Source organism: Hypanus sabinus, chromosome 27 (genome assembly GCF_030144855.1).
Source record: "Hypanus sabinus isolate sHypSab1 chromosome 27, sHypSab1.hap1, whole genome shotgun sequence".
Classification (NCBI taxonomy): domain Eukaryota; kingdom Metazoa; phylum Chordata; class Chondrichthyes; order Myliobatiformes; family Dasyatidae; genus Hypanus; species Hypanus sabinus.
Window position 1 is genome coordinate 27,995,868 of NC_082732.1, and position 21,474 is coordinate 28,017,341.

The 21,474-nt window shown below is 44.2% G+C and overlaps 1 protein-coding gene across 7 annotated transcripts in view; it reads left to right on the forward strand.

The window, feature by feature from the left end:
• Positions 1 to 21,474, forward strand: part of slc45a1 (solute carrier family 45 member 1) — a 29,426-nt gene that overhangs the window by 1,898 nt on the left and 6,054 nt on the right. For 2 of the 7 annotated variants that reach the window (XM_059952084.1, XM_059952089.1), the window contains exons 2-7: positions 1,099 to 1,530; positions 2,014 to 2,106; positions 7,689 to 7,913; positions 8,079 to 8,773; positions 11,154 to 11,307; positions 16,217 to 16,393. In XM_059952084.1, coding sequence (XP_059808067.1) covers positions 1,137 to 1,530; positions 2,014 to 2,106; positions 7,689 to 7,913; positions 8,079 to 8,773; positions 11,154 to 11,307; positions 16,217 to 16,393 — 1,738 coding nt within the window. In that variant the 5' untranslated portion in view covers positions 1,099 to 1,136. Of the gene's footprint in view, positions 1 to 908; positions 1,021 to 1,077; positions 1,531 to 2,013; positions 2,107 to 6,448; positions 6,731 to 7,688; positions 7,914 to 8,078; positions 8,774 to 11,153; positions 11,308 to 16,216; positions 16,394 to 21,474 lie in introns of those variants that run through there. The other 5 variants (XM_059952085.1, XM_059952086.1, XM_059952090.1 and 2 more) reach the window with 5 other exon arrangements.

The following is a 21,474-nucleotide window of genomic DNA, read 5'->3' on the forward strand; positions in this document are numbered from 1 at the left end:
TAAGAGGTGATGCTGGAGTAACCTGGGCAAATCATTGCAGTGCACTTTTGTAGCAGGAGCAGGGTGGTCACTGTGCACCTGGTAGAAGGACTGAATGTTTAAGAGGTGAATATGATGCCAAATCAGCTGCTGCTTTGTTGTGGAGATGGCCTCAAAGCTCTCTAGTGAGCTGCAGCCAGATCCCATCCCTCTGCTGACATGTGTCCATGTAGGTGATGGAAAGTCAGGCTGTGAGTCACCTGCCACAGGGTAGTTAGCCTTTCACCTGACTTTTAAGCCTGTATTCACCTGGCTGTTCCAGTTAAGTTTCTGGTCAAGCGTAATGTTGGTGGGGGAGCTTTGCGATGGTTGTGCCAATGAATATGAAAGGTGGGTGGTTTTGCTCTCACTTGTTGGAGACAAAAATTGCCCGGCATTACAAACTGCGAATGTCAGCAACTGATGGTACCCAGGCCTGGTTGTACGTAGGGGCACATTGATTTTGCTGAGGAGCTGTGAATAGATTTGAAGATTTTGCTTCTCATCCAGTGAGCATCCTGACTTCTGACCTTGTGAATGAAGAAAGATCTTTGTGAAGCAGCTGGAGCTAGGATGTCTAATTGACTCTTGCAGAGGTATCCTGGTGCTCACCAACAACTCCAACTGCATTCTGTTGTGCACAAGAAGGGTTCAAACATTGATATCCAAAGATCTCACTCAACTAGACCTAACCGGCTTTTCATTGAATCCATCCACAACCTTTAGTTGTAACAAGTTTCACACCTTAAATACTTCTCTATCTGATATATGACCAATCTCCAGCCTGGGCTGAGCTCTGCCTTTTGGAAACATCATCTCTGTGTCTCTGTTAGGAAATCCTTCTTAATTTTAAAGATTTCTGTTTGGTCATTCCTCTTTCCCTTCTCTAGAGGATTGAAGCTCTATTAAAATCATGGGGAGGAGGAGGAGGAGGAAGGAAAATTCTCTGTGAACACCCTAAATTGGCAAGATTTTTGAGAGAACGTGGAACCTGTAATGATGGTGAGGCTTGAATTAGTAAACGTTGTTTGTGATTGGATGACCTTGTTGATAATTTAGTCTTTGGTCTTTCCTCCGCAGGAAGAAATCAATCAGAAGAAATCAACTGAGGTGATACCATGAGCTCCCCGAATCCAACTACGCCCAGCGATGCCCTCTTCCCAAATCCAACGACTCAGGAAAACTGGTGTCCCTCAACCTGCACCTTCCCCCATTCCACTGCCCAACATATCAGCCACCGAGCCAACAATTACAAGCGACACCCCAAGAGAAGAAAGTTAATCCGACCTTCCCCACCACCCCCTCCCAATACTCCAATTCCCATTGAGCTTCTTGACTTCAGTGACATCCCGCTGCGACACTCCTTCTGGAAGCTACTTTTTAACGGATGCATTCTCTTTGGGATTGAGTTCAGCTATGCAATGGAGACAGCCTATGTCACCCCCATCCTCCTCCAGATGGGTCTACCAGATGAACTGTATGGCATGGTTTGGTTCATTAGTCCCATATTAGGTAGAGTACATTTCACTGTATATATTCTGGAGGGGCTGGATCAGTTATTGTGTTGGCCATAGAGCATGGGGTTCTACAAAGTACTTACAGCCTAAAAAACTTGTATTTTTTAACATCAAGAAGTCCCAAAATACTGTACATTTATTTTGAAGCATTTTAAGTAACTGTAAATAAATACCAATTAATTGGAACAAACCAGCCACAAGGAACCACAGGTCCATTTATTCCCTTTCACACTTGGACTTCTTCACTTTCTTTCTTTTATTCTTTCCTGTGTATTTTTTTCCCCCAAGTTTTGGCTTTGTTCTGCACCACAAAACAGACACTTGGCCGAACGGTTCAATCCAGAAATGCATGCCTTGTATCAGTCTGCTCGTGCCTCTTTATCTCACCCCATCAACTCAATGTGGGAGGTCCTTGTGGGGATGATTCACTTTTATCACTTTGTGAGAAGGTCTCAGGTCTGGTTATTTGTGGTTGCAGGTTTCCTGGTTCAGCCAGTGCTGGGTGCCTGGAGTGATAGTTGCTCCTCTCGTTTTGGCCGGCGCAGACCCTTCATACTGGTGCTGGCTATTGGTGAGTTATAGACTGGTGACATCACTTAAGAAAACTTCAGTCCCGGGAGTAAGTTGGCAGAATTGAACTGGGCTTCGGAAGCAAAAATAGTGTATGGCTGGTTCCCAGAATTGCAAGGTTGAAAACTCTGGGACAGTAATCAAACACATTAACAATTAGAGTGGGAGGATGCTGGAAGACTTTTCCATTCATAAGAAAATTAGGTTGTGGAATGAATGATACAGAGAATGAATTTTAGATTCTTTTTTCTTTTAGCATGTCGCACCAGACAGTCAGCCATTCTTGTCTGCCATGTGGTGTCACGATATGAACGTTCCTTGTATTTTTTACGAAGCCAAGGGGATAGCTCGACGCTCAACCTGGCACGGATGGAAAGCATGCTCGGGGCTGGCCCGTCTTGGATTTGAACTGGGGATCCTTTGCTCCGGAGTCTGATGCTGATGCCATTGCGCTGCCAGCCGGGCAGAACTTTAGATAGAGGATAAATTGAGTCATGGTGGTTTTGTGTGTGGGGAATGAACCCAAGCTTATGGGGAGCAGATAGGAATGTTATTGGGGAGGAACTGGGTTGGTAACGTAATAAAAGTGGATCACCCCCATGAGTACATAAGGCAGCCTCTACCTGCAAAGGACCCCCACACTTTCTAACACTGAACTATCTCCTGTAAGTAAACATAACACAGCCTGTCCCTGAAAATTTCTCCCATTGTGACTCATGTCCTAAATATCTGTGACAGTGTAGCGATGCTGCCATGTAATTGGAGGATAGGGGGTGAAAAGGGTTGATGAGGTGAACTGATATGGGAAAACACGGATTGTCAGGCTCTAGGGATGTGAAGATGGGGAATACGTAGAGGAGGTGAATGGACGAAATAGAGGGTAGGTTGGTAGAGTTACACTGACAAAGTTTCTGACTTCTAGGCAGTGTTCCTCCTGGCTTAATTTTATTCGCAATTGCCCAGTTTTGGTTTAGTTTGCAAGTTTAGATTTGGTTCTGTTCCACATTTAAAAGTGGATTTTTAACTTGTTTTCGATTTTCCTTGGGTTTAAATTGTTTTCCATGTTTGATTATTGCTTTGAATTTTAACATCCTGAAGCGCCAGGAGTTATAGGTAGCAATACATTTTGGCAGCTGCTTTGACACGGCATTTGATAAACTGACTTTATATCCGGGTCTCCTGACCAATTCAGCTGAGTGAGTGTGATCATTTGGATCCAGTTTGATTCAGAAGCTGAGTGCTTTCCCCAGGTTGATTCTTTTTTCTGGATTTGAATCTGTTTCCAGGTTCAGTTTTGGCTGAATGTTATCTTCCTGGGTGAGGGTTGTGTTGCAGCGGGCAAGAGAGCAAAACCTTTCGGTGGTGGGTGTGTCGGGCCTGCTGTGAAAGCCATGGCAGTAACATAGACAGAGGAGGGAGGTACTGCAGGTGCTGGAAATCTGGAGCAATACACACAATGCGCTGGAGGAGCTCAGCAGGTCAGGCAACTTCTATTGACGGGAATAAGCAGTCGACGTTTCGGGCCAAGACCCTTCATTTGGACTGCTTCTGAACTTCCCGAGCAGTTCAGTTGCGGGAGTCTGATGATGATGATGCATGTGACTCAGCTTTACATTAACGGTTTAAAGACTCATTGTACACGTGGCTGTTTTTTTGATTTATGGCACAAAGAAGGCAGAATATGGACTTCAGATTTGTAAAAAAGAAAGAATGATGCCTCAGTGGATGTCACTGTCAGGGTTGTAAGGCTTCACAGTGACATTAGATTTACTGGTGAATGGAGAAATTAGTCTGCTGGTATCTTCAAGGAAGCATGACAGAAGGTTGACACAAAAATGAACAGCAGGAACATGGTAATTCCGCTCAGTGCAGTGTCTAGGTAACTTGATTAGATCAAATAAGATAAGAGTTCAGTTTGTCCTGATCAACTTATGAATAATGCTAACCTTGTCAGTCATCGTACCAATGTGCGTTGTAGGTACACCCATCCCCTTCCTTTTATGCTCACATTTATTCAGCTTGTATTGAAAATTACGCTTATCTTTATGCAAATCAATCTCTCTGCCTCGTTATCACCATCAATATTTTAGACATCCATTCAATATATTCATCGTTTTTTCTCTCAAAGTATATTTTGTTGCTTGTGATAAAAGAGAGTACAGCATACCAAGGGGAGGCAGAGAAATGGGGGGAAAAGTGGTAAAAGCCCTTCGTTCATCTCACAGCTTGCATTTGCCGAGGTGATCTTTGACATGGCAACGTGCCGTAATTCGTGTCCACCGTCCACCAACTCTGATGCTGTTACCACAATAAATTGGGTGAAGAAAGGGGACTGAGTTGACTTTCACATCACGAGTGAACAAGAACACGTAGTGGAGAGTGGGGCGCTGATGAGAAGTCCCTGCTTGAGGGCTGGGGACGCTCCAGGCTCCGTGCAAGTGGGTTCAGATGCTGCACTTTGAGTGCTGCCAGCAAGCGAGGTTGTGTCTGGAACTGCAGTGAAGATTGTGCACTCACTGAAGATGATGACAGGGAGAATGGAGAGGTTGGCCTTTACCGTGACGTTCCAGGCCTTTGCAAAGGTATTGTCGTTCATCAAAAGCGTTGCCACCAATTTCGAACTTCAAATGTAGACCTTGAATAAGACGAATGGTACCCTAGCCTTGACCATATCAAATGTTTAGCAATTCATTGCAAGTAGGGAAGTGGCTAAAGAACCAGAATCAGGTTTAATATCACTAGCAGATGCCACAAAATTTTTTTGTTTTGCAACAGCGCTACTTTGCAATGCATAATAATAATTTAAAACTGTAAGTATATGTAAAAAAATAAATAAGTAGTGCAGAAAGAGCGCAAAAATATATAGTGAGGTAGTCTTCATGGGTTCATTGCCCATTCAGAAATCTGATGACAGAGAGGAATATGCTGTTCCTGAAACATTAAGTGCATCTTCAGGCTCTTGTATCTCCTCCTTGATGGCACCGAAGAGAAGCGGGCATGTCCTGGGTGCTAGGAGTCTGTAATGATGGATACCACCTTTTTTAGCCATCAGCTTTTGAAGGTGCTGGGGCGGCTGGTTCCCATGACGGAGCTAGCTGAGTTTACAACTTTACAAGCCACGAGGGGCACGTTGGTGAAGAGCACCAAGGAAGTGCAAGGTTAAAGCGCTTCTCGCCTACTCAACCTCGCTCCATCCCTACCCCACACCTTGCCCAGATTGTTACCTGCCCTGCACAATTGGAAAAGGCTGTTGCAAGATTCCAAAATATAGGACATGAGCCAAAAGCAACAGACCTGTAACGCTTGCTGCCACTTCTGCTGAAGTGTTGTGTCATTTAAAAGCACTAGCATAAGGAAAAATCAAGATTTATAGTCACTTCTGGATTCTAACTTGGTGTTAAATTTCAGATCTTGGACTGGCGTAACGTTAGCTTCTGGTGTGAAACTGGATGATTTTAACTTGCACGAAGTGGTGAGAAGGAGTTTTACTGAAAATTAAGAGTGAGCAAGAGATATGCGCCGGTTATGTTGAAGGAAGTTGGGGCGGGAGTGAGTGGGCGGCACGTGGGCAAATGAATGCATCTAGTGAAACCTAAAATGACGTAGTTATCCTGCCATTCTGTGCAGCGATCTGGTCTCCTCTCACTCTCTCGCTCAGTCCTTCCGACCTGTGCGTCTAACCTCACTGCAGTGCCGTGTTTTTTTTTTTGCAGAGCATTATGGAACAACACAACCCAGAAAATGTCTTCCTACTGAAGGCTGCTTCTATTCCTGTTAAAGTACCTGAGGCATATCGTAAACACGCCAATGACCTTGAGGCACAGCCTCAAAATTGAAGGGTGGCCTTTTAGATCGGAGTTAAGGAGGGATTTTTTAAGCCGGAGTGTAGTAAATCTGTGGAATGCTCTGCCACAGATGCGGTGGAGGCCAAGTTTGTGTGTATATTTAAGGCGGAAGTCGATCATTTCCTGATTGGTCAGGGCATCAAAGGATGTGACGAGAAGGCAGGTGTATGGGGTTGAGTGGTATCTGGGATCAGCCATGATGGAATGGCAGAGCAGGGTTGGTGGGCTGAATGGCCTAATTCTGCTCCTATGTCTTATGGACTCAGACTGTACTGCTGGGCTCCTCATGACTATCACCAGCCATGTTGACAGTACTCCCCACCTTTTCCGCAGCCAGCTGCTTTGTTTGTTTGAAGTTTGTTTAGAAATATTTCACACACCGGTGTGAATATCTTTTATTATAGGCCAGAGCTGAAACTATTCCAGTGGGTGAGCAGTAGTGGGTTTCCTGAGTGTTTGATTTCTTGCTGTTCGGATCATCCTACACCTGTGGGACACCAGCTGGAGCTGTAAACCCAAAGCCTGTGCATTCTGATGGACCTCATTAAAAGTTGATTATGATCAGCTGCCCTTAGAAGAAGAAACGATTCTTGCCTCACGTATTTCTGCACAGTTGATGGTGAGATGCCACAAGGGTCTCTGACAAAGTGTTTGAGAGCAGCAGTTATTTGCAGCCATTGATGAGATGCGGCTACCAGATTCAGCAAGAAGCTAATCCTAGACCTTCATGCTCCAAAGACCTGCAGACAACTGGCAGCATGAGCCACCTTGTAAACTCCTGTGAGCTGGATTTCTTTGCTGCCCTTTGGTCTTCTTTACAGCTGTGGGTTTCAAGGAGCTGATGCTGCTGTCCCAGAGGCTCTTGCTGTGGTTATTGGCCATTTCTAAACTCGGTTGTGCTGCAGGGTAAAGGTGATGAGGCAGCTGAGAGCTTCAAAACCTACCTGTCTCCCTCGAGATCTCAAAAAAAGTTACCGTTTGTAAAGATAGGTAGAGAGATACTTTATTGATCCCAAAGGAAATTACAGTGTCACAGTAGCATTACAAGTGCTCAGATAGACAAATATACAAACATTAGAAGAAAAGTAAGAAAGAATTAAAAAAAAATAAGTTACCTCAAGCAGTCTAACAGGAGGGGGTTATCACTTCCCCGGCTATAGGTTGACTCATTATAGAGTCTATTGGCCGAGGGTAGGAATGACCTCATACAGTGCTCTTTGGAGCAGCGCAGTTGTCTGAGTCTATCACTAAAAGTGCTCCTCTGTTCAGCCAAGGTTGCATGCAGAGGGTGAGGAACATTGTCCAGAATTGCCAGGATTTTCCGTAGGGTCCTTTTGTTCTATCACAGCCTCCAGTGTGTCCAGTTTGAGTCCTATAACAGAGCCAGCCTTTCTAATCAGTTTAAAGAGCTCCCTGTCCAGCTCCTGTGAAGCAAGTCTTTCATAGGGTCACTAAGAATACAGATTTTCATTGTCCGCTGTCCAATGCTGTTGCATTCTCATCTTGACTTAACCAGGAAGTTCCTGGAAGCTCAAGAAACATGATATGCAGCAAGCTGAATCCCCAAAGCCTGTAAATTTGGCCTTAATGACCTGTTGCCTTATTGAAATTGCTAAGTAGCTTCTCCTCAAAAGTTGCACATGTGGCTCCAATTTAAAATACGTGTAGGGGGTCAAGTTCCCGACAGTATGTCAATTTTAGCAAATGTAAACTTGCCCGCCTTGCTGCCTTGTTTCAGGTGCACTGATTGGCCTCTCGATGCTGCTGAATGGCAGGGACATGGGCCTTGCAATCGCTGACACAGTCTCCAATCACAAATGGGGCATCATCCTGACCATCTGTGGCGTCGTGCTGATGGACTTCAGCGCCGACTCGGCGGACAATCCGACCCATACCTACATGATGGACGTCTGCTGCCCGGAGGATCAGGACCGAGGCCTGAACATCCACGCACTTCTGGCAGGTTTGCTTCCTTTCAGCAACATATCCGTCACTTGTTTCGTGACTACAGGTCTGGTTAGAAATAATCCTGCTGTGGCATTCCATTTCCTGCACTCTATAGGAATAGAATGACTGTAGATTTTGCAGTTTCCTTTGCTGATTACGCTTCTCTTTTAACTTGATGCAGGTCTGGGAGGCGGGTTCGGTTACGTCATTGGTGGGATCAAATGGGACCAGACAAATTTTGGAAAAGCTTTAGGAGGTCAGCTCCGGGTTGTCTACATTTTCACAGCAATAACGCTGACCGTCACGGCTGTCTTGACACTGACAAGTATTCCAGAGAAGCCACTGAACGCACAGGGCAAAAGGAAAAAAGTGATGAAAAGCCCCAGCCTTGCTCTACCTCCCTCTCCACCAATGGCTTTTGATGAGGACAGAGACCAGACCAATACCCACACTGTCACACAGGTCTACAATGGTATGACCAGCCCTATTTCCCCACAGAGCCCCCTCACCCCAAAGTATGGGAGCTTTATGAGCCGGGACAGTTCTCTGACTGGCATTAACGAATTTGCTTCATCATATGGGACTTCTTATATAGACTCAGTGCTGATCGACTGCTACACAGGAGCCAACGATCAATACCTCAGCATGCCCAGGCATGCCCTGAGCTCCAGTCTTCCCCAGATACCCGACGAGGCAGAAAATGAGGAGACAGGGTCTCCAACGGTCGCTGAGAATCCCGAGAGCCTACAGGCTGATGCTGCACGAAATTCAACGTCGGGAATTCTCAAAAGGCCGGAGACCTTGAGTATTCCGAACAGTTACCTGGCAAATGGCGGCGACAGCAGTCGGAGGAGAACGGTGACTTTCAGTCAGCAGGTACGGGACCAAAAAAAATCAAAGGAACGGATAGCCTAGTGAGGCGTGGGGTGGGGGATGGAGGGTGGAGTCGGCCTTTGGAGGTACGGAGTGCTTGGCCCAGAGAGGTGGCAAATGTTAGTTGAGTAGCCAAGCACTCTAATGAGGGTTTGTGTTACAGGGCTCATAAGTACAGATCATTGGTCAGTTTTGGAATATATGAAAACTCAGCTGATTTCTAATGATGTTAAGGATGTCATCTTTACTTGGTCTGGACATTGTAACTGCCCTCTGATATGCTCACTCAAGTGGGTCACTTAGACCTGAACCTTCCTACTCAGTAGCATTAGAACAACCCCTTCTGGTCTCCATAGGTTCAGGCTTCCACAGTTGAGGAATTCTATGAACACCCAGTGTCCATTCTTGTGGGAAATTAGGCTACACTCAGCTTGCATCCGGCATTGTTGAAGAATTTTAAAGAAATCAGGTCGTCCCTCATGAGTTTCAATCCCACTACAAGTCCACCAGTTCTTGGCAATATATTATCAGTATAAAATACAACAGGCAGCATCTGAAAAACTCAGTAACTGATAGTGTCCATGGCACTTTGGAAAACAGCATGTCCTACTTGAAAAGCAGGATGACACCCCTCTGGAATTTGGGAATTCCATGACCAGTCTTAGAGCGTGCCTTAGGTGGCAAACCGATCCCTCCCTGTGTTAGGGACAAAACTATTCCAGCGTTAGAAAAGCAATAATCACCCAAGTTCTCTCATTACTTCAGACCCTGAGCTCAGAATCCTTCAAGTTAGCATGTTCCAGTACTGTCATATTATAGAACAAATGCAGCTTTTGCAGCCCTGACCTTGAACTCTGTGCAATCCCAAACTTCGCAATTCCTTTGTGGATTGTGCATGTTGCAGTTCAGCTGAGCACAGCCGACACTTTCTTTTTACTGCACATACAACCTCAACGGTTCACCTATCCTCCTGGTATGGTTATGGGCTCAGAGTCAGATCCAGGCCCAAAAGAAGTATTTTGAAGTCGGTCTTCATCTCTCCATTGACTACTTGGTAGGATTATTCATATTTGGGCATCGAAGACGAACTGGAATTCTTGGTCCTATTTTTTTTTTGTCTCGGCTCTTGAATCAATTAATACAGAATAAAATATAGAAAAGATTTAACATTCTCAGGATCAGGCTGATGCATCTTAGAAACATATAGTACTCTAATATCTGATCCCCAGAGAATCATAATGCCCGTACACAACTCAGGAGCTGGATTACATAATAGCTTGGCTAATTATTGCTTTGTTGTTACTGCGCCAAGCCTGAAATCTGCTGCCAAATAATCAGCCATCAAGTTATGGAAGAAGTCCCAACATCGGCAATCTCAGACCTTTAACAAAACAGCTGCAAATGTGGACATCTGATTTTTTTTGGTTGTTTGCAATACTGTATAGCCAAGGTGCAGCCAAGCAAAGGCCCCTGCAATACGTATGTACACGGCACCAGGTTCGTTCACTGTTAGCTGCTGGAAACATTTTCAGTTCCAATGCCAGTGCACTTAAGGAAGATGGATGAGAGGCACATGGGTAAATGGGACAAGAATCACTATTGAAACAGACCAGAGAAAGAATTACTTTGCCTCTACAGTATATGCTGTATCAGGCCTGGGAAATATAAATTGAAAAGCAAAAGGAAGCTACTGTTGCTGAAAGTCTGCAAATACAGTAGAAATGCCATAGAAGTACAAATTATTCCTCCATTATGGGTTCCGCTTCAATGCGACATCTCTGTTAGGACCACAGCCTTGTCATTGGGTCTGGAGGCTTGCGTGCCTCAATGACCTGGCAAGCTATGTTGGCTGGAGTCAGGCTCTTGTGCCTTGGCTCTTGGTAGGGTCACTCAGGCCAAGTAAGTCAAAGGGTAGAGGTCAGACTCAGGGGTTCCGCTCAGCGCCAACAACAATCGTGACAAAAACAGAAATGAAGAATCCTTTTTATACAGATGGAGATGGAGGACCATCATTGCAGCCTTAAACACCAGCAGTGTAACAGGCAGTAAGTAAGTAATTTCAATGGGGCACGATTAAATTAGACATAAGAGGGAGTGTAATTTTTTAAAATCCAATTTGATATTGGAGCTGTTACAACAGTGTGTGTAGATAGAATCAGAAATTATTGTTATTTGTCTGGAGGAAGAAGCTACCTGTATCCTGGGAGGTTCCTCAGAGAGATGGGTATATTGAGAACCCAATGAATGTCAGAACCTTCTGGGGAAGAGGTGGGAGAGGAAGGAGGAAGCATGAAGATGCAGACATATAGGATAAATGGATCTGCTGTACTATGGAGAAGCCGATATATTCAGATTGCAGTGACTGGGCTTAATCTTGTTACAGGTTGCAAACATCCTGCTGAACGGCGTGAAATACGAGACTGACTTGAATAGCTCAGGAGAATTATCCGAGAGGCCGCTCTCCACATCCGTCTTGTTCTCATCAATTTGTCAGATGCCTAAACCGCTGCGGAATCTGTGTGTCAATCACTTCCTAGGTATAACTCTCACTATCTGATCTGCTTGTCAACAGGGCCTGTGCTCTAAGTACTGATCGGTGGTAGGAAAGGGGATTGAGAACAGAAGTTGAGAGGCAGGTTAAGTATGAAAAATGTGGCCATGCTGCAGTTATGGAGGCCCCGATATTTGGTCATCTTACTAAAATGATAGAGAAAGTGCAATGAAATTTCAACAGATTGATTCCTGGAACACTGAGTGTGTCCCACAGGGAGAGATGATTCATTCTGTGCTACACTCCTGGGCTTTAAGGGAGTGGCGTTCCCATTGAAACATACAGATCTTTTATAAGACTTGACAGGGATTATATTTATCTTGGTTAAAATGTCCAGAACCACCCAGGACAGAGATGAGAAGAAACTTCTTCACTCAATGGGTAATGAATCTTTGAAGTTCTGTTACCCCCTAGAGCTCTACTGACGCTCAGTCACCGAATATATTCCAGACAGAAATCAAGGATGTGGAGTTAGCGCAGGAAGACAAGGTTGTGCTAAGAGCCAATATATGATCTTACTGATTGCTTGAGACGATAAGGGGAGCTGTATGAGTCCAATTCGTATGCTCTAAAACATGGTAGCGCGATAGCAAGGGAAGAAGGTCTCTTCCCATAACACTGAGTAGGCCCTACCAAAAGTCACAATGAATATTCTTTTGGACATGAAACTGGTACTCAGCTTTGATATGGTTCTCTGCGCCTGCCTCTTTCAAAGTCTTTCCTCGCTTGTCCATCCCAGAACTACTGCACTTGACTGTTTGACTGGTTCTATTCTTGCAAATCCATTCAGACACCGCATTTGTAGCTGTGGTTTCACTTCCTGTGTGCACACATGAGCAGATGCAAGAGTGTAACCACTTTTAGAATTTCATTTTAGGCAGGTGCCTATTATACATGTACAGTGCCAACCTCTTTAATGTGCAAAATGATTGGGATTGGGAAGGGGCAGTGCCATGACCCCTGACCCTGACCCTGCATACTGCTCTGCCAGCCTGTTGCCCCTGGAATGGCTTCTTCAAGGCTGGGAAACAGCGTACAAGTTTATAAATGTCTTTCTCGCACCTTCCAAATTGCACTGAACATTGTTTCAGTCTCGGAGCCTGCAGACTTGCTACCAGGTATCATCTGACCATAGGAAACCTACCTCCCACTTCATTTGACCATTGATTTTATCCCTGCACCCCACTCCCGGGTTCCATATTGGGGATATTCCTCTCCGATTGTGATGCTGATAATTGTGCAGGTTATAGGAAGGAAGTCTGTTTCTCCTGTTGCTTCTGATGGGAATTAAACCGTACATTGACGACTTTGTTGTGAATGAGTACAGCAGTCTTTGAAGTAAATGTACAATAGTTGTTAACAATATTAAAATGCTCTGGCATAAGAGTCAGAATTTGTCAGGTAACCACCTGATTTGTGTTTAATTGGGCAGAGCGCAAATAAAATAGAATTGCCTTAAGTAGTGTGTTTCTTTAAGGTGGAAGGAGACTCAATAACCTTTGAAAGAGAATTAAGTTGTGTGTGGTTCTAATCTCTGGCTGTAGGAGAGATGTGCTTAAACTGGAGGGGCTGCAGAAAAGATTCATAAGATGTTACTGGGACTCAAGCCACAAACGAGAAAATCTGCAGATGCTGGAAATCTGAGCAACACACACAAAATGCTGGAGGTAGCGTCGATGAGGGGAAAGAAGTACAGTTGATATTACCGACCAAAACCCTTCGGCAGGTCCTGCTCGTAACGTCAACCATACTTTTTTCCATAGGTGTTACCTGGCCTGCTGAGTTCCTCTAGCATTTTGTGTATGTTGCTGGGACTGCACAGCTCGAGTTAAAGGAGATATTGGATTGTCAGGGGCTTATCTATGGAACTTCGGATCTGAGGGGTGACCTATAGAATTGTATAAAACAATGAGGAGTGAAGATCAGCTGCCAGAGAAAGAACAAGGACAGGAAATGTTTAGAAGAATATGAACCCTAATGCAAGCAAGTGGGATTGGCCTGGGAAGCAAATGGGAAAAGTTCAGGTAGACCATAAGACCGTAAGAAATTGGAGCAGAATTAAGCCACTTGGTCCATCGAGTCTGCACCACCATTTCATCGTGGCTGACAGCTGAATGCTCAAGACAAGTAGGAAGCATCTACAGTGTGGCCAACTTTTTAAAAAATCTATTCATTTATGGGATGTGGGCGTGACCAGCTTAGCCAGCATTTTGTTTGCCCATCCTTAGTTGCCCTTGAGAAGGTAGTGATGAGCTGCCTTCTTGAACCATTGCAGTCCCCAAGATGTTGGTCCGCCCACGGAAGGTCTAAATGCAACACACACAAAATGCTGGAGGAGCCCAGCGTCTGTGAAAATGAGCAGAGTTGATTCAGGCTGAGGTTCTCCTTCAGGACTGGAAAGGAGATGAGAATGTGCCAGAATAAAGAAGTGAGGGGAGGGAAAAAGGATAGCTGGAAAGTGATTGGTGAAGCCAGGTGGATAGGAAAGGTAATGGGCTGGAGAAGAAGGAATCTAGGAGAGGAGAGTGGATCAGAGGAGAAAATGAAGAAGAATGGCCACCGGGGGAGATAATAGGCAGGTGAGAAGAGGTAAGAGTCCAGAGTGGGGAATAGAGGAAGAGGGAAGGGGAAGGGACTTATCTCAGTTCCATTGCAAGTCCCAGCAGCAAAGAAGCTACTCTAAGGTATCATGAAATGACATGGATGGTCGGATAGAGCGAGGCTTGAAGACTTTTGATGCAGAACTACCCATGCCTCTGGCCCAGCTGTTTGAGCACAGTTACAGTGCTCACATCCATCTAGTATTGAGGAAAAATGCCTACATATATCCTGTATATATAAAAAAGCAGGAACAAATCTAATATGGCTACATTTGATTCCATCAAAACTCTCTCAATCATAAGTAAATGAATGGAAGAGCTTGTCAACAATGCTATCAGAAGCTACCTATTCCCCAATAACCTGTTCTGGGTTTCATTTTATAGGCTTCAGCTTTAGATCTAAAATACAGGGAAAGAGGTGACTTCCAGAGTGATAACCCTATACACAGACACAGTCACACCTGATAGTGGCTTGAAGGAGCCCAGGTAAAGCTGTGGCCAGTGAAAATCAGAGTACAGTATCCTAATGGCTGTGATTATTGAAGATCAATATGAGCCCCAGACTATCACAAGGAATTTCTCAGACCATTGTCCTAGGCTCAGCCATTCTCAGCTAGTTTATCAATGACCTTCTATCCACCAGAAGATCACAATGTAGAGACATTTGCAAATGATTGTGCAACATTTAATGCCATTTGCGATTGATCAAAACATGAAGCAGTCCATATCTGCAACCAGCAAGCTTTGGCCATGGGTTGATCATTTAAAAGTAACAGTTGGGCCAGGTAATGATTGTTTCCATCCAGAGAGGGTCTAACAACCTGTCCTTGGTATTCAATTCCATCACCTTTCCTAAGTTCTCCACTATAAGCAGTGTGGCAATTACTGTTGATCAGAAAAAATAACATGCAGATATTGTGGTTTCAAGAACAAGTTAGAAGTATTATACGTTGCTCATATCTGATAGATCCACCATGAATGATCACGAATCAGGAGTGAGATGTAATATTGTCCATGATAAATGCCCCTTCAACATCACTAAGGAATCCTGTGCCTATTTAACATTTATTCTCCTCACTACGTCCCATCAACAAAATACACTCTTGATATGCACAGGGGTTACTTTTTTAACATCAACCAAACAGTGAAACTTGTAGGAGGACAAGAACAACCCCTTCAAATGTTTGCCATTATCTGCAGGTTCTCCTTCAAAGTACATTCCAACTTGGCTTGAAAATACACCGAGCAGCCATTCTATTAGGTACCTCCTGTACCTAATAAAGTGGCCACTGAGTGTACGTTCATGGTCTTCTGCTGCTGTAGCCTGTCCACTTCAAGGTTCGACGTGTTGTGCATTCAGAGATGCTCCTCTGCGCACCATTGTTGCAATGCATGGTTATTTGAGTTGCAGTCACCTTTCTGTCAGCGTGAACCAGTCTCCTCTGAACTCTCTCATTAACAAGGTATTTTACCCCACAGAACTGCTGCTCACTGGAAGTTTTTTTTTGTTTCGTGCACCATTCTCTATAAGCTCTAGAGCAAGGCTTCCCAACCTGGGGCCCACGGACCCTTTGCTTAATGGTATTGGTCCATGGCATGAAAAACATAGAGAACCCCAATCTAGAGACTGTTATGCATAAAAATCCTAGGAGATCAGCAGTTTCTGAAAATACTCAAACCACCCCATCTGGCGCCAACAATAATTCCACAGCCAAAATCACTTAGATCACATTTCTTCCCATTCTGATGTTTGGTCTGAAAAACAACTGAACCTCTTGACCATGTCTGCATGCTTCTAAGCATTGAATTGCAGCCAAATGATTGGCTGATTAGATATCTGCATTACCAAGCAGGTGTTCCTAATAAAGTGGCCACTGGGTGTATATTCCACCAGGGTCCACCAGGTTCCTGGAGGAACGTTGCTTCGTTTTTACTGTGTACTGTACCAGCAGTTTATGGTCAAAATGACAATAAACTTGACTTGACTATATTGCCATTCCTGCCTCATTACTGAGTCCAAGCGTTAGATCTCACTTCTCAGGGGAGTGCTTTCATCCACTGGACTGAAGGGGTCCAAGAGGTTGTCTCACAACCTTCACTTCAGGAGTTAGAAATGATCAATACATATTAGCTTTTTCAGCAGTATCCACAGGCTGCAGATAATTTTTAAAATAGCTTTCAAGTGGTCTAACCTGTCTGTATGTCTCGTTCTGTACTGCATGTTTAAATGAGATTTACTGAGCCCTTTTCATGAGCTCCTTGTTTATCACCTGTGTGCTCTGTCTGTCTCTGCAGGATGGCTGTCCTTTGAAGGCATGCTGCTTTTTTACACAGACTTCATGGGGGAGGTAGTGTACGGGGGGGATCCCAAAGCACCTCTCGACTCGGAGGCATTCCAGAAGTACAACACCGGAGTGAGCGTGGGCTGCTGGGGAATGTGTATCTATGCGTTCAGCGCTGCTCTGTATTCAGGTAGGGTGCGTAACCTCCTGGTATATGTGACCAGGCCAACAACCCAATGACAAAATGCATTACATGAACTAGAATTAAAATACCCATTTACTAAATCGTAGTGATATGCCTCGTAATATCAGCAAAGCCAGAAAGTGTGTCGTAAGCATGAGCAAGTCTACAGATGCTGGAAATCCAAAGCGACACACACAAAATGCTGGAGGAGCTCAGCAGGTCAGGCAGCATCTGTGGAAGTGAATGAACAGTCGACATTTCGGACTGAGACGCCTCTTCAGGACTCAGTCATTTGTTCAAAAGACCCATCCCTCCAAATCCACTGTGGGGCCGCGTTTATGATGCCACCTATCATATAATTATGCGTCCAGTTTCCTTATTGTCACTGCCGCTGTCTTGTCAAGCTCCCTGATGCTCCGCCCTTCCCCTCAAGTCCCTCTGTCCCCTAACCTTCCTGATTCCCCTGCGTGATCTAGTCTGACCCCACCCCCACAGTCCTAAACCTTTGGGCTATCTGACAGCCTCTGCTAACTCACCAGTAAAAAAACACAGCCCTTCCAGCAATATAATGGCTGCCTTATTTCTAATTGTTATTGGAGGAAAGGCCTTTGGGCTCATTTACTTTGAGCCTCTGTTGCGTTACTGACTCAGTGCTGGGTCCCTGCACTGTGCAATTATAACCATATAACAATCACAGCACGGAAACAGGCCATCTTGGCCCTCCTAGTCCGTGCCGAACCCTTAATCTCACCTAGTCCCACCTACCCGCACTCAGCCCATAACCCTCCACTCCTTTCCTGTCCATATACCTATCCAATTTTACCTTAAATGACACAACTGAACTGGCCTCTACTACTTCTACAGGAAGCTCATTCCACACAGCTATCACTCTTTGAGTAAAGAAATACCCCCTCGTGTTTCCCTTAAACTTCTGCCCCCTAACTCTCAAATCATGTCCTCTAGTTTGAATCTCCCCTACTCTCAATGGAAACAGCCTGTTCACGTCAACTCTATCTATCCCTCTCAAAATTTTAAATACCTCGATCAAATCCCCCCTCAACCTTCTACGCTCCAATGAATAGAGACCTAACTTGTTCAACCTTTCTCTGTAACTTAAGTGCTGAAACCCAGGTAACATCCTAGTAAATCGTCTCTGCACTCTCTCTAATTTATTGATATCTTTCCTATAATTCGGTGACCAGAACTGCACACAATATTCCAAATTTGGCCTTACCAATGCCTTGTACAACTTTAGCATTACATCCCAACTCCTGTACTCAATGCCTTGATTTATAAAGGCCAGCGTTCCAAAAGCCCTCTTTACCACCCTATCTACATGAGTCTCCACTTTCAGGGAACTATGCACAGTCATTCCTAGATCTCTCTGTTCCTCTGCATTCCTCAATGCCCTACCATTTACTCTGTATGTTTTATTTGGATTATTTCTGCCAAAATGTAGAACCTCACACTTCTCAGCATTAAACTCCATCTGCCAATGTTCAGCCCATTCTTCTAACCGGCATAAATCTCCCTGCAAGCTTTGAAAATCCACCTCATTATCCACAACACCTCCTACCTTAGTATCATCGGCATACTTACTAATCCAATTTACCACCCCATCATCCAGATCATTTATGTATATTACAAACAACATTGGGCCCAAAACAGATCCCTGAGGCACCCCGCTAGTCACCGGCCTCCATCCCGATAAACAATTATCCACCACTACTCTCTGGCATCTCCCATCTAGCCACTGTTGAATCCATTTTATTACTCCAGCATTAATACCTAACGACTGAACCTTCTTAACTAACCTTCCATGTGGAACTTTGTCAAAGGCTTTGCTGAAGTCCATATAGACTACATCCACTGCCTTACCCTTGTCAACATTCCTCGTAACTTCTTCAAAAAATTCAATAAGGTTTGTCAAACATGACCTTCCACGCACAAATCCATGCTGGCTACTTCTAATCAGATCCCGTCTATCCAGATAATTATAAATACTATCTCTAAGAATACTTTCCATTAATTTACCCACCACTGATGTCAAACTGACAGGTCTATAATTGCTAGGCTTCCTTCTAGAACCCTTTTTAAACAATGGAACCACATGAGCAATACGCCAATCCTCCGGCACAATCCCCATTTCTAATGACATATTAAAGATCTCTGTCAGAGCTCCTGCTATTTCTACACAAACTTCCCTCAAGGTCCTGGGGAATATCCTGTCAGGACCCGGAGATTTATCCACTTTTAAATTTCTTAAAAGCACCAGTACCTCCACCTCTTTAATTGTCATAGGTTCCATAACTTCCTTACTTGTTTCCCACACCTTAGACAATTCAATATCCTTCTCCTTAGTGAATACCGAAGAGAAGAAATCATTCAAAATCTCTCCCATCTCCTTCGGTTCCACACATAGCTGACCACTCTGATTCTCTAAGGGGCCAATTTTATCCCTCACTATCCTCTTGCTTTTAATATAACTGTAGAAACCTTTCGGATTTACTTTCACCTTATTTGCCAAACCAACCTCGTATCTTCTTTTAGCTTTTCTAATCTCTTTCTTAAGATTCCTTTTATAATCTTTATATTCCTCGAGCAATTCCTTTACTCCATGCTGCCTATATCTATTGTAGACATCCCTCTTTTTCTGAACCAAATTTCTAATATTCCTTGAAAACCATGGTGCTCTCAAACCTTTAACCTTTCCTTTCACCCTAACAGGAACATAAAGATTCTGTACCCTCATAATTTCACCCTTAAATGACCTCCATTTCACTATTACATCCTTCCCATAAAACAACTTGACCCAATCCACTCTCTCTAAATCCCTTCGCATCTCCTCAAAGTTAGCCTTTCTCCAACCAAAAATCTCAACTCTAGGTCCAGTCCTGTCCTTCTCCATAATTATATTGAAGCTAATGCTATTGTGATCACTGGACCCGAAGTGCTCCCCAACACATACATCTGTCAGCTGACCTATCGCATTCCCTAACAGGAGATCCAACACTGCCCCATCTCTAGTCGGTACTTCTATGTATTGTTGCAAAAAACTATCCTGCACACATTTCACAAACTCTAAACCATCCAGCCCTTTTACAGAATGAGCTTCCCAGTCTACGTGTGGAAAATTAAAATCTCCCATAATCACCACCTTGTGTTTACTACAAATATCTGCTATCTCCTTACACATTTGCTCTTCCAATTTGCCTATAATACACTCCTATCAGTGTTACTGCACCTTTCCCATTCTTCAATTCCACCCAAATGGCCTCCCTAGAGGAGCTCTCTAATCTATCCTTCCAAAGCACCGCCATAAGATTTTCTCGGACAAGCAATGCAACACCTCCTCCTCTGGCCCCTCCTACTCTATCACACCTGAAGCAACTAAATCCAGGAATATTTAGTTGCCAATCACACCCTTCCTGCAACCATGTTTCACTAATAGCTACAACATCATAATTCCAGGTATCAATCCACGCTTTAAGCTCATCCACCTTTCTTACAATGCTCCTAGCATTAAAATAGATACATTTAAGATACTCTCCATCTCCTCCTCTCTTTCCATCCCTAACAATGCATTCAAATTTATTATCCTTTTCTTTCTTCTCCCCTACATCTTCGGGCTGAGCGCATCCCTTCTCCATCACCTGCCTTTCCTCCCTCACACACTGTCTATTTACTTGCTCCACTGGTGAACTAACCTCCTCTCCCATAGACTCCTCAAATAGTCTCCCGCCCCACCCATCTTACTAGTTTAAAGTCCGCCCTGTAGCCCTAGCAAACCTCCCCACTAGGATATTGGTCCCCCCAGGATTCAAGTGTAACCCGTCCTTCTTGAACAGGTCACTCCTGCCCCAGAAGAGGTCCCAATGATCCAGAAACTTGAATCCCTGCCCCCTGCTCCAATCCCACAGCCATGCATTCATCCTCCACCTAATTCTATTCCTACTCTCACTGTTGCATGGCACAGGCAGAAATCCCGAGATTACTACCTTTGCGGTCCTTCTTCTTAACTGCCTTCCTAACTCCCTATACTCTCGTTTCAGGACCTCTTCCCCTTTCCTTCCTATGTCATTGGTACCTACATGTACCACGACCTCTGGCTCTTCACCCTCCCACTTCAGGATATCTTGGAGGACAATTATAGAGGACTTCCAGACACCCAATCCTATTTCAGATCCAGTACAGTAATGAGACCCCAGTAGCTTCATGTCTTGGATTTGTCCATCTGTTGTTAATGGGGAAGATATGCAATTCTGGGATATTGTACCTGAGATCCTGCTGCATAAGGGAAGGTAATGATAGCTTATTTGGAGCTGGAGAAACTTGATTTTAGAGTGATTTTTTTTTAAATTGAAGGAATTGGGTAAAGTAGTGAGGTCCTTTAGTCCCAAGCAAAAATATTCTTCATGTGGGCAAGAAGGGAATGCACACAATGGCAGACTGGTCACGTTTGTTGTGGATGCGGTGGACATGTTTGCCCCAGGCATTTTATTTTGTTTGTGGCTATATCTGCCATTGTGAAAGCTGACCATGTTTGCTGTGATGGGCAGGGTGCCAAAGCTGTTTGTGTACTTGTTATGGAAAGGGCATGGTGACTGAGGGAGTATTTCCTGTCATGGTGCTTTCTGTGAATAGGGTATCCATGTGGCTCAGTTTTAAAAAAAAGTTACCCTGAGCTGTTTCTAACTTTGGCACTTCATAGAGGATTTCCCTGTAAAAAGAGGACAGGAATGGACAATAGGATGTACGAAGTCAATTCTGTCAAAATATCTAACATTAAGCGCTTTCTTCAAGTATGACCAGTGTCTAAGATCTCAAAACATTTCTCTAAAATTGTCTGGTGAAAATTGGCATAATTTTCAGTGTGTAATTCAGATGGTTCGGTTTCTTCTTGCTTTCGCTATGATTTTGTACAAGCTATGGGTTGCTCGAGTGTGTAGGTAGCCCTCCGTTTGAAAGTCACAATCAAAGAGTTTCTGTGCAGAGATTGTGAAACCCATTTTACCAAGAGAGTAAGATCTGAACTTCGGCAAATTTGAACCACAGCCTCTTTCAGAGGCAACAGTCCTTATCAAAAT